Below are 14,940 nucleotides of genomic sequence, written 5' to 3'. Positions count from 1 at the left end.
ACAAATCTTACATAATACAAATCATGCACCAAACAAATCTTACATAATACAAATCATACACCAAACAGATCTTACATAATACAAATCATACAACAAACAAATCACACAATACAAATCATTTACCAAACATATCTTACATAATACAAATCATGCACCAAACAAATCACACGGTACTCTTTACCTAGAACGGCGCCCGTCGCGGGCATCGCGGGTACATTTATGCCTGCCCGCGACGCGACCGACGCGATGCCCGCGATTTTCCCATTGAAAACCATGTTAAACCTGAAAAATCGCGTCGGTCGCGTCGCGGCCGGCCATAAACGTACCCGCGATGCCCGCGACGCGATGCTCCCGATTTCCCATAGGAAGCAATGTTAAAAGCCGCGATGGACCCGATTTTAGTGTTAAATGCCTCAATCCACCCGATTTGGCCATAGGAATCAATGTTAAATGGGCTACAGAGCCCATTAACCCTTAAATGACCCCCCAAATTTTTAACGCCACCCCACGATCAACGCCAACCCGAAGCGTGGCGAGCGCAGCGAGCCCGCGAGGGGCGGCGGTACGCGTCCTCCGACCTTTTCATGCCCTACTATCCACGTCGGCGTGGTGTGAGAATAGAATAGTGTGGCGAGCGCAGCGAGCCACCGAGCCCGAAGCGTGGCGAGCGCAGCGAGCCCCGCGAGGGGACGCGGATACCTTCACAGGTAAGCGCGTCCCCTCGCGGGCTTCACAGGTGTCCGTGGCCACGCGGACACCTGTGAAGCCCGCGAGGGGACGCGTATAACTGTGAAGGTATCCGCGTCCCCTCGCGGGGCTCGCTGCGCTCGCCACGCTTCGGGCTCGGTGGCTCGCTGCGCTCGCCACACTATTCTATTCTCAACTCCACGCCGACGTGGATAGTAGGGCATGAAAAGGTCGTAGGACGCGTACCGCCGCCCCTCGCGGGCTCGCTGCGCTCGCCACGCTTCGGGTTGGCGTGGATCGTGGGGTGGCGTACAAAAATTGGGGGGACATTTAAGGGTTAATTGGGGCTATTTGGGCTCTGTAGCCCATTTAACATTGATTCCTATGGGAAAATCGCGGGCATTGAGGCATTTAACGCTAAAATCGCGGTCAATCAGGCTTTTTAACATTGTTCTCTATGGGAAAATCGCGGTAATCGCGGGTACCCGATTTTGATGTACCCGCGATTTACCCGCGATGCCCGCGATTACCGCGATTTTACCCGCGATGCCCGCGATTTCAATCGTGGGCGCCGTTCTAGGTAAAGAGTACCAATCACACAATATAAATCATATACCAAACATATCACACAATACAAATCATACACCAAAAAGATCACACATAATACAAAATCATTAAAAATAACAAATCATACTGTACATAACATAAAATCATGAACCAAACAAAGCATCCATACTGTAATACAAATCATACACCAAACAAATTATACACAATACATAAGCATAAACCAAACAAATCAGACATAATCTTACACTAAGATTAGTGCTGCTGCCCGACCAGTGGTGCCACTGATGGCTGCCTAGGAGCTGTGCAGCTCGGAGGATATGTGTTCCCGTTTAATAACTGTACTGTCCTGCTTATATTGTTACCCACCTGGCTGCTGCAATGACCAGTGGGCGCCGCTGATGGCTGCCTAGTTGCTGCGCAGCTCGGCAGGCATGTGCCCCCAGTATGTAATGTCTTAATGTAACGTATGTAATGCCCACCCCTCCTTCATCCGTAATCCACAAAAAATTCCTAGTGTGCGCAAGCATACATGGCCAATAAAGTTGATTCTATTCTATTCTAAGCAAATCATAAATAATATAAAATCATGAACCAAACAAATCATACATACTGTAATAATAATCATACACTAAAAAATATTATGGAACATTTAATCATAAACCAAACAAATAATACATACTGTAATACAAATCATACACTAAGCAAATGATACGCAATACATAATTATAAACCATACAAATAATACACCGAACAAATCATACATAATACAGCTAGTCATATATAATGCAAGTCAAACCAAACAAATCAACATCATAAACCCAAACATCATACACCAAACAAATCATGCATACTGTAATACAAAACATACACCAAACAAATCAGAATTTTTTACCTACCCTATTTATTCTTACATACAACTCATCCATAATACAAAATCAGAAACAAACCAAATCATACATAATACAAAATCATACACCAAACAATTCATACATAACACAATTTATACACCAAACAAATCTTACATACTGTAATACACAATCATACACCAAACAAAGCATACATGACACAACTTATATACCAACCAACTCATTCGTAATGCAAAATCATAAACCATATAAATCTTACATAACACAATATACACCAAATAAATCATACATAACACATATTATACACCAAACAAATCATACATAACACATATTATACACCAAACAAATCATACATAACACATATTATACACCAAACAAATCATACATAACACATATTATACACCAAACAAATCATACATAACACATATTATACACCAAACAAATCATACATAACACATATTATACACCAAACAAATCATACATAGTAAAAATGACCATGGATAACTGCAAATAGTGGCATGGCCTTACATGGTTTAAGTGACTTGGGGCATGGTCTAAAAAGAAGTCCCAGTGTTTCTGGTTTGGATAAGGATGTGTTTACCCGGGGATGAATGCAACACTGAGCATCCCTCAGAACCATGTTAAACCACCTGCAAATATGGGTCTAATAAAGTGATGACATAACACCAAAGTGAAAATCTTACACACTGGAAGCAGTATCACTATGATGTCACCACTTTTAAGTGAGCTGATTGGCTGTGTCCCCCAATGTGTGTTGGTGCACTTATAATTATATCGATGTGAACACTGAATACATGGAATACACAGTATGTGACCATTCTCTATCTACAGATGATCAGCCAAGCTATAACTGTGTTTATATATGGATATACCGTACCAGGTGGGGGAATTAGTAGCAAGTAAAAATATATGCCACAATTCCCGATTATATGACAATGATTTATGGCTAAAGAACAACATGTTTAAAATTATACATATTTCCCTGCACTATAAGGAAGAACATTATTTTATTAGCTTGTTCATGATGATTTCCTGCAAAATGATTTTTCACCATTGCTTATGTTGAAATTTGAACCGTGGTCCCTGTGAAATTGACTTAGTTAAAGCGTTACTCAAAAAACTAAGATATGTATTTTTGTTTGTACAGTAAGTATAAGCAGAAGAGGGGCAAGCAGGAACACTGCAGGGTAAAACTGTTTATACATTTACTAAGATACGTGCTGGATGGTTCCCCCGGGGACCGGCATTGCTGAATACGGCGGGAACACTGCGGCACCCATGAATCAGCATGCTTCAGACACTCCCAAGCCCGCCCGGACTCCTGTGAAACTAGCCAATGGGACTCCGGGGACGGACTCCGGTGTGTGAGCAAGCTAATTCCCAGAGGCTGCATTGCTTCCGCTATATTGAGCGCTGCTGATCCCCAGGGGCTGCACCTGCAACTAGTCACACTGTTTCCCAGCATAGATTTGTTACCAAATTTGTTATGTATATGCCATACATGTGATTTTTATTTTATTTTTAATGGTCACCCTTCAGACAGGTTAGTGGGCTGTACTATACATATATATATATATATATATATATATATATATATATATATATATATACACTTTCACACCATGAGGCCAAAACTGCACACACTAACTAAAATAAGTTCAGAGTGCCAAGGCTCATATATGTTATAATGCATCCATGCATTAGGAAGCCAGCAACATCTTAGTGCAAAAATATCAAAAGGGTTTTATTTATATTGAAAAAAGGCATAAGTGCAATCAAACAAATATTAAAAACATGAAGGGGCATATACTTAGCATGTAGATATCAGTAACAGACAGCATAGTGCAAGCACAGCCAGTACCCCTCCGGGCAAACATTCATGGCGCCGACAGCTGTTTCGGTGCGTGTCCCGCACCTTCGTCATGGGCAAATGTTAACCGGGACACGCACCGAAACAGCTGTCGGCGCCATGAATGTTTGCCCGGAGGGGTACTGGCTGTGCTTGCACTATGCTGTCTGTTACTGATATCTACATGCTAAGTATATGCCCCTTCATGTTTTTAATATTTGTTTGATTGCACTTATGCCTTTTTTCAATATAAATAAAACCCTTTTGATATTTTTGCACTAAGATGTTGCTGGCTTCCTAATGCATGGATATATATATATATATATATATATATATATATATATATATATATATATATATATATACACACACACAATGCCGTCAGTTGTGTTTAGCAGTGACAAGCGGTAAAATCAGTGGCCGGGGAAGCAGTGGCTAGTATAACAGACAGATTTATACACACAAATAGTAGCGTATAGTAGATTATGGGGCAGATGTATTAAGCCTCAAAAAGTGATAAATGTGAGGGTGATAAAGAGTGATAAACATCCAGCCAATCAGCTCCTATTTTTCAAATACAGCCTATAACATGAGAGTTAGGAACTGATTGGCTGGATCCTTATCACTCTTTATCACCCTTGCATTTATCTCTTTTTAAGGCTTAATACCGCTGCCCCTATGATAGGTGAGGCTCTGCCTACCCTGCTTGCACATTAATGGTGTTTAGTGTATAGGACATTTAAATCCGTAAATAAAGAACCACAATTTGTGAATGAACTAAAACTGACAAATATATGCGAGGAAGAAGGTATTTTGTAAAACTTTTGTGGATGGTGTCCGTATTTGCAAATATAACACATTTTGCAGACTGATATGTCAGACAGACGCCAGAGCAAATGCAGTCCCTTATCTAATCCCTACTGTCTCAGTGTTCAAAACAGAGTAACGTAGAAAGCCATTTGCCCTGCCCCCATATAAAAAAATGCACAATTACTGTTATTGAGTGTATACAACCAATGGGTAGGATTCAGGTTATAACTGCAAAATAGAGCCTTAGATCCAGTCTTTTGCTTTAAACCCCCCACCACCAGAAATCACCATCATGGCCAGCTTATCCATTAAAATATGGTATCTGTAGCTTTTGTAGAGGCACAATGCAGCATATTAAACATTTTTAGAAACTATACAGAAGTCTATTGCGTCCTTTGTTGACAGTACGATTTCATGCATGGCCTTTAAAGATTTCATCCAGGTTAATATCTTTCATCCAGTCATCATTTATGTGACCGGTTTTCAGTAAAGCGTCAATGAATTCCGAATCACTATTGGGAGATGAACCTAGTCCAGCGTTCTGAGTAAGGAAATCAAAGGAACTCAAGTCATTACTGGAGTCATTTCTGGAAAAGGATCTAAAATTTGGACTGGTTGAACTGAAGGTAGTGGCTGGCATTGTCGTGCTTCCACCAGCTTGGGTTTGGTTGGCCAACATTTGTGACCTCATCTGAGTTTGCCCATGATTGAAGCCTCGGAGTGGTTCCATCATTTGACCACTGTTTGTTGAGGTCATTTGATTACCAGGGCTCATTTGTACCCCTGGGTTTACTGGATTGGGCAATGACAAAGCACGTTGAGGGAATTGCTGATGGCCCATCATGCCTTGGATTGACTGGTTAGGAAATTGGTTGCTGTTGGAGTAGGTGAGCATATCCTGTCGTTTCGACTCTGAAGTCAGCCATTTCTGTGCGGTAGATGAGTTACTGATGGCATTAGGTGTCCTTTGTCCCGCTGCATTTGAACCATGATTTGAAGCAGGTCTAAAAGGTGGAGGATTGGCTCCAGAGGAGGCACCATAGGTTGGCATGTTATTTCCTTGTGTACTTGTTGAGGGACGTGACAGAACGCTACCATTCTGGCTTGCCCCCATCTGGTTGGGACTGGTTTGTGGTGGCATTTGGGTAACACCATTGTATATAGGTTGTTGTGAACATGATACGTTCGCGTACATAGTTGGACTTCCCTGAAGAGAAGGCATTCTAGGGCTATGGTTTGTTGAAGAATGGTTTTGATTCTGAGTGGTCATATGTGTTGAAGTTAAATTTGCTACTGGTGGTTCGGAGTTGACACCTACTGTTGGCAAGCCACCTGACAAATAAAAGGTTTGTTAGTAACCACCAACGACATCTTACCATGCATGGCACTGCTTAAATACAAATAATTATATATAGATATATTTTTGTATCCCTATTGGGCCTATTTATCAATTATTTTTTTCTGGGCTGTCCCCTGAAGACAATTATTATTATTATATCAGAAACCGCATCGGGAGAGGCATTATTTACTTTCTTAATGCTGCAAATAGCGCCAATAAGAAATTATACTGATCAGGTCTAGGACCCCATAATTAGTAAATAGGCGCCTTCTTCTTTTACGTTACTAAATTCATAATTACATTACAGTATTCCATAATGGCCATCATTGCCTGACATATTTTTTCCTACTACTCCGATCAAACAGTAGCTGTCAGGAGACAAGGATGAATCGCTAAGTTTATTCTGAACTCTCAGCTTTTATTTACTAACATATTTCTACAAGGATTCCTCTCTTCTGCTTTGGCAGCGGGGACAAGAGCTGATTTAACAAGCTCGGTGAAGGTGTCCGAGAGGGTAATAAATTAACGCTGCAAGCAGTCAGCCAATAAAGAATTCACTGAGATTTTACCAAAATGTGTTCTTAATACTTGATCATCTCTCTGTGCGCGCACATATAATGAGGTGTATTATTGAGGAGCTCATTTCTCTGACACCTATGACTGAAAGAAGACCATGTAACTACTGCCTTAAAATCAGTTGGGGCATGAAATCTATTGACTATGCCGCTGGAATCACAGGGAGACCAGCAAAATGGGGTCTATAAAGGGTATTGTGTATAGTCATCTATTATCAAATACACAGATTTATTTTACTCAATGCACTCATGGGAATTCATGGTAACATTCTATAAAACATTTCTCCTTAAAATCTTTTTATTAGTCGATATCTACAAACATATTTTATATATATATGTCAGGGTTGCCTACTTTTAGGTCTCCTCTCCAGAGGAGAGCACTTCGGGGGCGGGACCTGATGTAGAGGTCATCAATCAGCAGCACTTCAGGGGCGGGACCTGATGTAGAGGTCATCAAACCCCACCCTCAGTACTGCAAATCCCGCAATTCGCGGGTCTTCGAGGAGGGGATGGGGCTAAATGACGCAATTTGCATCTTTATCCCCGCCCTCCCCCGGAGATGTCCGAAAAGGGCGCAGATGCTGATGTCATGCTGATGTCATGTGACGTCAGCCGCCCACGAAGAGCAGGCATCAGGCATTCCCCTGCTCCGGCCCGGTGTCCGCCCCCGCCTGCCCCCTCTGGAGCGAACAGATCAGCAAGTGTGAAACACGCTGAAGACGTTTGCTCCTGGGGTCTGCACATGTGCAAACCCCCACCATCGGGACAGGGCTGAATTTGATCAATGCTGAATCACCCCCTATATGTATTTCTTATTCAAACACTATATACTTTTTATGTGTATTTTATACCATCAGGGAAATTCATTTTGCTGCGGTAAATTCCCACGGTTAACTGATCCCAGGGGGCTTATTCAATAACCCCTAGCAGTATCTGGGGTATCTGTCACCATGGCATACTTACCGGAGAACTGATTTGTCTGCTGCATGCCAACGGTGTTTCTTCTTTGATCCTTGTAGTCAGGCGGTGGCCTCGTCAGATGCCGGTTTAACTGATCCTGGCTGTTACACTTCTCCTTCAAAAATAAAATAATAATCTATAAGCATTTCACATTTTTAGACAAACCAAATAATTTTAAAGGCCCTACTGTTTGGTACAGATACATTAACATGAATACAGAGAGGGGCAAGAAGACAAGATGAGTTTATTTGGGGAACTGAACAAGTATTATCATTAACCTTTATTTACTATAAATGAAGCCACAAGGGATCCACAATGCTTTAGAACCGAAACCCACTACTTCACTCCATCACCCACTGCCTCTCTTTGCCATCCTCTGCTTCTCCCTGCCACCCACTATCTCTCCCTGCCATCATCTGTATCTACAAGGTGCCCTCAGTCTCTCCACTGTTTGTCCTCATCACAAAGTGTCTCTCACCGCCACTCACTGCCTACCCACTTCGTCTTCATGTTATACAATGCACCTCCATGCCATCTTTGTCCATATGTAATAATAATATGGTGCCTGGATGGTGTATATTTCTTTGCTATGTCCAATGTTGCTTGAAACTTATTCATGAAAACACAAATTATTAGTAAAGAATGAATACAGAACTATATAATTAAAGCTACTGCATTACATTTAACAGTTCTTATGGTTACAAAAACGATGTTCGTTTCACTCTTATGTCTTTTTCAAGGCAAATTATCTCTTATATATTTGGCTACATTTGTCACTCAAAGTGTGTGAGTGTGTGTATAACGCTGGGTGGAGCCTCTGACTCACATGACTGACTCACATGACAGAGAACCAGCCCAGTGAGCCCACAGACAGTGCCAGACACCCTCTGCCTCCCCATGTTGCCCAGCACTGCTACTCCACAGCCACTAGGTGAGCACCCCCCCCCCGCGACCCCCCCTCCCGCGATTCGCGGCAAACACCCCTCCCCATGACCCCCCCTCCCACGACCCCCCCTCCCGTGATTCGCGGCAAAAACACCCCCTCCCCCGCGGCCCCCCTCCAGCGATTCGCGGCAAAAACACCCCCACCCCGCGACCCCCCCTCTCGCGAATCGCGGCAAAATACCCCCCGTGCCCCCCCTCCCGCGATTCGCGGCAAACACCACCACCCGCGACCCCCCTTCCCGCGATTCGCAGCAAAAACACCCCCTCCCCCGCGACCCCCCCTCCCGCGATTTGGGGCAAAAAGAACCCCCCGCGACCCCCCCTTGCGTGATTCGCGGCACCCCCCCCCCCGCAATTCACAGCAGCCCCAGGATTAAATGGCACATGCAAAACACTGACATAGCTATGGTCGACAATGAAAAAGGAAAAAGGTTGACATGAGTTTTTGGAAATTTCTTTTTCATTTTTTTTTATGTTTTCATATTCATTGTCATGTGTCGACATGGACACCAATTAAGTGCAACACTTATGTCAACATTTACATGTGTTGACCTTTCTGTGTTGATTTTTTCCTGTGGCGATTCGCGTCACACACCCCCGCAACCCCCCTCCCGTGATTCGCTGCACCCCCCCGCGACCCCCCCTCCCACAATTCGCGGCAACCCCCATTCGGAACCCCCGTGAACCCTGCCCTCCCGCGATTCGCGGCACCCACCCCCCGCGACCCCCCCTCCCGCAATTCACGGCACCCCCCCGCGATTTGCGGAAGCCCGAGGATTAAATGGCACATGCAAAACACTGACATGGCTATGGTCGACAATAAAAGAGGTTGACATGAGTTTTTGAAGATTTATTTTTCATTTTTTTAATGTTTTCATATTCATTCTTATGTGTCGACATGGACACCAATGAAGTGCCACACTTATGTCAACATTTACATGTGTTGACCTTTCTGTGTTGATTTTTTCTTGTGGCGATTCGCGTCACACCCCCACCCACCCCCGCAACCCCCACTCCCGCGATTCACGGCACACACCCCCCCGCGACCCCCCTTCTGCGATTCTCGGCACCCCCCCCTCCCGCGATTCGCGTCACACCCCCACCCACCCCCGCAACCCCCACTCCCGCGATTCATGGCACACACACCCCCCCCGCGACCCCCCCTCCTGCGATTCTTGGCACCCCACCCCGTGACCCCCCCTCCCGCGATTCACAGCACACCCCCCGCCACCCCCCCTCCCGTGATTCTCTGCAACCCCTCCCTTCCCGCGATTCGCAGCAACCACCCTCCCCACCCCCCGCAACCCCCCTCCCGCAATTCGCGGCACCCCCCACGACCCCCCCTACCACAATTCGCGGACACCCAAGTTGCAATACAGGGCATCTTTCATACAATTCTAACCATATTTCTCATATACAAACATTTACAAATTAAGGGGGGCGCAGCCCCTTACGACGGTGTGAAGAGCGCCCGTAGGGCGCGCTGAATCACCTAGTTATTATTATATTTGTTTGGCAGAACCCCTAAATAAAAATTATTTAGACAAATAAAATGTTATTACCAGGAAAATGTAATGGTTAGCATTACTGCCTCACAGCACTGCATGGCCCTAACTGTGCGGAGTTTGTATATTCTCTCCGTTCTTGCGTGGGTTTCCTCCGGGTACTCCAGTTTCCTCCCACAATCCAAAAATATACTGGTAGGTTAATTGGCTTATTGAAAAAAATATTCTCTTTGCAAGACAATCCCAAATTCAGTAGTTGTGAATATAGTAAAACAGGTTCGGTATCCCTTAGCCAAAATGCTCGGGACCAGAAGCATTTTGCATAATAGACTCTTCCGTATTTTGTAATATTTTTATATTTCAATCAGGGATCTTGTTATATAAAAACATCAAACACATGAAATACACAAATATATTTTATTTGTGCATGAAACAAGGTTCCAAAACAGCAAAGTTTGTGTACTACAGATGTAGCGGGATTCATCTTTGCAGGGGATGGCGATGGCGTCGCCATCGCCATCCCCTGCCGCCATCTGTATGCCGGAAGGGGACGCGCGCGCACGAGGTGCGCGTGCGCCCCCTTCCGACGGTGCTGCCCTCGGTCACCCGGTGCCCACACTGCTGGCGGATCGCCAGCAGGGATAAGACCCGATTCATCTGTATCTCTGGCACTGAATTTGAATGCCAAGCAATCTTTCTTGCATATTTGGTGCCAGTTCCATATGGAGGTTCTTCTGGTTGATTTGCTCGGATGCAAATTTGAATCCTTGCGAGTCAACCTAGCTCCGCCTTGCGAATGGTGGTACGCCGGCCCACCATTAGCAAGGCACGTTTCTTCACACTGGCTGCGAATGGATTTTTACATAAACAGCCATTTGCAGCCTGCGGGGGAATATCCACATCATGGGCCTTATTTTGGTTCACTCTTTCTGACAAAATCCTTCTTAGATGGACAAAACCATGTGCACTGCAGGGGGGCAGATGTAAAATGTGCAGAGAGAATTAGATTTGGGTGAGTTATTTTGTTTCTGTGCAGGGTAAATACTGACTGCTTTATTTTTACACTGCAATATAGATCTCACTTTGAAGTAAAACCCCACCCAAATCTAATTCTCTCTGCACAAGTAACATCTGCCCCACCTGCAGTGCACAAGGCCCCATGTGATGGTCGGCGAATGATGGGGAACGTGCACTCATATGTAAGGGTGCTCTGAGGCACCCTTACATATGAGTGCACGTTCAGAAGGAAGTGTGATGTGACATCCGGTGATGTCAGCTGCCTGCCCCCGGGAACCCACATAACGGCCTCATTACTATGATAACACTCATTGGAATGCCCATGAATATGTTGGGCGTTCCATATGCTAATGGGGCCGCCCCATGCCCCTCTCTGCCCCCCCGCCCTCTGTCCTGGGTGCGTGCACCCAGCGATCAGAAAACTCGCAGTGGGGGCACGCACCCTGCGTATGTACATGCGCAGAAATGCGCAAGCGGACAGCGAAAACATCTGACCCCGTGCGAATGCAGGCAATCTGAGAATGGACCTGAATAAGGTCCATAATGTCCCCCAGTAGTGCCAGTTACAGTCCTCAGTAGTGCCAGTTACATATCATGTCCCCAGTAGTGCTAGTTACATAACATGTCCTCAGTAGTGCCAGTTACATATCATGTCTCCAGTAGTGCTAGTTACATAACATGTCCCCAGTAGTGCAGTTACATATCATGTCCTCAGTAGTGCCAGTTACAGAGGTCCCCAGTAGTGCCAGTTACAGATCATGTCCTCAGTAGTGCCAGTTACATATCATGTCCCCAGTAGTGCTAGTTACATATCATGTCCTCAGTAGTGACAGTTACAGAGGTCCCCAGTAGTGACAGTTACAGATCATGTCCTCAGTAGTGCTAGTTACATATCATGTCCCCAGTAGTGTCAGTTACAGATGTCCCCAGTAGTGCAGTTACATATCATGTCCCAGGTAGTGCACTTACATATCATGTCCCCAGTAGTGCCAGAAACATATACCACCAGTAGTGCCACTTACATATCATGCCCATAGTAGTGCCAGTTACATATCATGCCCCAGTAGTGCCAGTTACATATCATGTCCCCAGTAGTGCCAGTTACATATCATGTCCCCAGTAGTGCCAGTTACATATCATGTCTCCAGTAGTGCTATTACAGATGTCCTCAGTAGTGCCAGTTACATAATGTATGTCCCCAGTAGTGCCAGTTACATATCATGTCCCCAGTAGTGCCAGTTACATATCATGTCTCCAGTAGTGATATTACAGATGTCCTCAGTAGTGCCAGTTACATACTGTATGTCCCCAGTAGTGCCAGTTACATATCATGTCCCCAGTAGTGCCAGTTACATATCATGTCTCCAGTAGTGCTATTACAGATGTCCTCAGTAGTGCCAGTTACATACTGTATGTCCTCAGTAGTGCCAGTTACATATCATGTCCCCCGTAGTGCCAGTTACATATCATGCCCCCAGTAGTGCCAGTTACATATCATGCCCCCAGTAGTGCCAGTTACATATCATGCCCCCAGTAGTGCCAGTTACATATCATGTCCCCAGTAGTGCCAGTTACATATCATGTCTCCAGTAGTGCTATTACAGATGTCCTCAGTAGTGCCAGTTACATATCATGGCCCCCGTAGTGCCAGTTACATATCATGTCCCCAGTAGTGCCAGTTACATATCATGTCCCCGGTAGTGCCAGTTACATATCATGTCCCCAGTAGTGCCAGTTACATATCATGTCCCCAGTAGTGCCAGTTACATATCATGTCCCCAGTAGTGCCAGTTACATATCATGTCCCCAGTAGTGCCAGTTACATATCATGTCTCCAGTAGTGCTATTACAGATGTCCTCAGTAGTGCCAGTTACATAATGTATGTCCCCAGTAGTGCCAGTTACATATCATGTCCCCAGTAGTGCCAGTTACATATCATGTCTCCAGTAGTGCTATTACAGATGTCCTCAGTAGTGCCAGTTACATACTGTATGTCCCCAGTAGTGCCAGTTACATATCATGGCCGCCGTAGTGCCAGTTACATATCATGTCCCCATTAGTGCCAGTTACATATCATGTCCCCAGTAGTGCCAGTTACATATCATGTCCCCAGTAGTGCCAGTTACATATCATGTCCCCAGTAGTGCTTACATATCATGTCCCCAGTAGTGCTGTTACATATCATGTCCCCAGTAGTGCCAGTTACATATCATGTCCCCAGTAGTGCTGTTACATATCATGTCCCCAGTAGTGCCAGTTACATATCATGTCTCCAGTAGTGCTATTACAGATGTCCTCAGTAGTGCCAGTTACATAATGTATGTCCCCAGTAGTGCCAGTTACATATCATGTCCCCAGTAGTGCCAGTTACATATCATGTCTCCAGTAGTGCTATTACAGATGTCCTCAGTAGTGCCAGTTACATACTGTATGTCCTCAGTAGTGCCAATTACATATCATGTCCCCAGTAGTGCCAGTTACATATCATGGCCCCCGTAGTGCCAGTTACATATCATGTTCCCAGTAGTGCCAGTTACATATCATGTCCCCAGTAGTGCCAGTTACATATAATGTCCCCAGTAGTGCTGTTACATATCATGTCCCCAGTAGTGCTGTTACATATCATGTCCCCAGTAGTGCTGTTACATATCATGTCCCCAGTAGTGCCAGTTATTTATCATGTCCCCAGTAGTGCCAGTTACATGTCATGTCCCCAGTAGTGCCAGTTATATATCATGTCCCCAGTAGTGCTGTAGTAGAAGTAGTAGTAGTAGTAGTAGTAGTAGTACGTTTATTTATACATACATGTGCTGTTACATATCATGTCCCCAGTAGTGCTGTTACATATCATGTCCCCAGTAGTGCCAGTTACATATCATGGCCCCCGTAGTGCCAGTTACATATCATGTCCCCAGTAGTGCCAGTTACATATCATGTCCCCAGTAGTGCTGTTACATATCATGTCCCCAGTAGTGCTGTTACATATCATGTCCCCAGTAGTGCCAGTTACATATCATGTCCCCAGTAGTGCTGTTACATATCATGTCCCCAGTAGTGCCAGTTACATATCATGTCTCCAGTAGTGCTATTACAGATGTCCTCAGTAGTGCCAGTTACATAATGTATGTCCCCAGTAGTGCCAGTTACATATAATGTCCCCAGTAGTGCTGTTACATATCATGTCCCCAGTAGTGCTGTTACATATCATGTCCCCAGTAGTGCTATTACATATCATGTCCCCAGTAGTGCCAGCTACATATCATGTCCCCAGTAGTGCTGTTACATATTATGTCCCCAGTAGTGCCAGTTACATATCATGTCCCCAGTAGTGCCAGTTTCATATCATGTCCCCAGTAGTGCCAGTTACATATCATGTCCCCAGTAGTGCTGTTACATATCATGTCCCCAGTAGTGCCAGTTACATATCATGTCCCCAGTAGTGCTGTTATATATCATGTCCCCAGTAGTGCCAGTTACATATCATGTCCCCAGTAGTGCTGTTACATATCATGTCCCCAGTAGTGCTGTTACATATCATGTCCCCAGTAGTGCCAGCTACATATCATGTCCCCAGTAGTGCTGTTACATATTATGTCCCCAGTAGTGCCAGTTACATATCATGTCCCCAGTAGTGCCAGTTACATATCATGTCCCCAGTAGTGCCAGTTACATATCATGTCCCCAGTAGTGCTGTTACATATCATGTCCCCAGTAGTGCCAGTTACATATCATGTCCCCAGTAGTGCTGTTATATATCATGTCCCCAGTAGTGCCAGTTACATATCATGTCCCCAGTAG

The 14,940-nt window shown here is 44.8% G+C and overlaps 1 protein-coding gene across 1 annotated transcript in view; it reads right to left on the bottom strand.

Moving 5' to 3' along the window:
- Positions 1 to 4,642: 4,642 nt before the first annotated feature.
- Positions 4,643 to 14,940, bottom strand: part of MAML2 (mastermind like transcriptional coactivator 2) — a 146,817-nt gene continuing 136,519 nt past the window's right edge. Inside the window, exons 5-6 of the mRNA XM_083170091.1 lie at positions 7,678 to 7,789; positions 4,643 to 6,132 (exon numbers count right to left, since the gene is read on the bottom strand). Coding sequence (XP_083026217.1) covers positions 5,213 to 6,132; positions 7,678 to 7,789 — 1,032 coding nt within the window. The 3' untranslated portion in view covers positions 4,643 to 5,212. The remainder of the gene's footprint in view (positions 6,133 to 7,677; positions 7,790 to 14,940) is intronic.

Source organism: Crinia signifera, chromosome 2 (genome assembly GCF_055691185.1).
Source record: "Crinia signifera chromosome 2, ASM5569118v1, whole genome shotgun sequence".
Lineage (NCBI taxonomy): Eukaryota > Metazoa > Chordata > Amphibia > Anura > Myobatrachidae > Crinia > Crinia signifera.
Note: the sequence above shows the minus strand (reverse complement) of the source record. Positions and strands in the feature narration are given on the sequence as shown.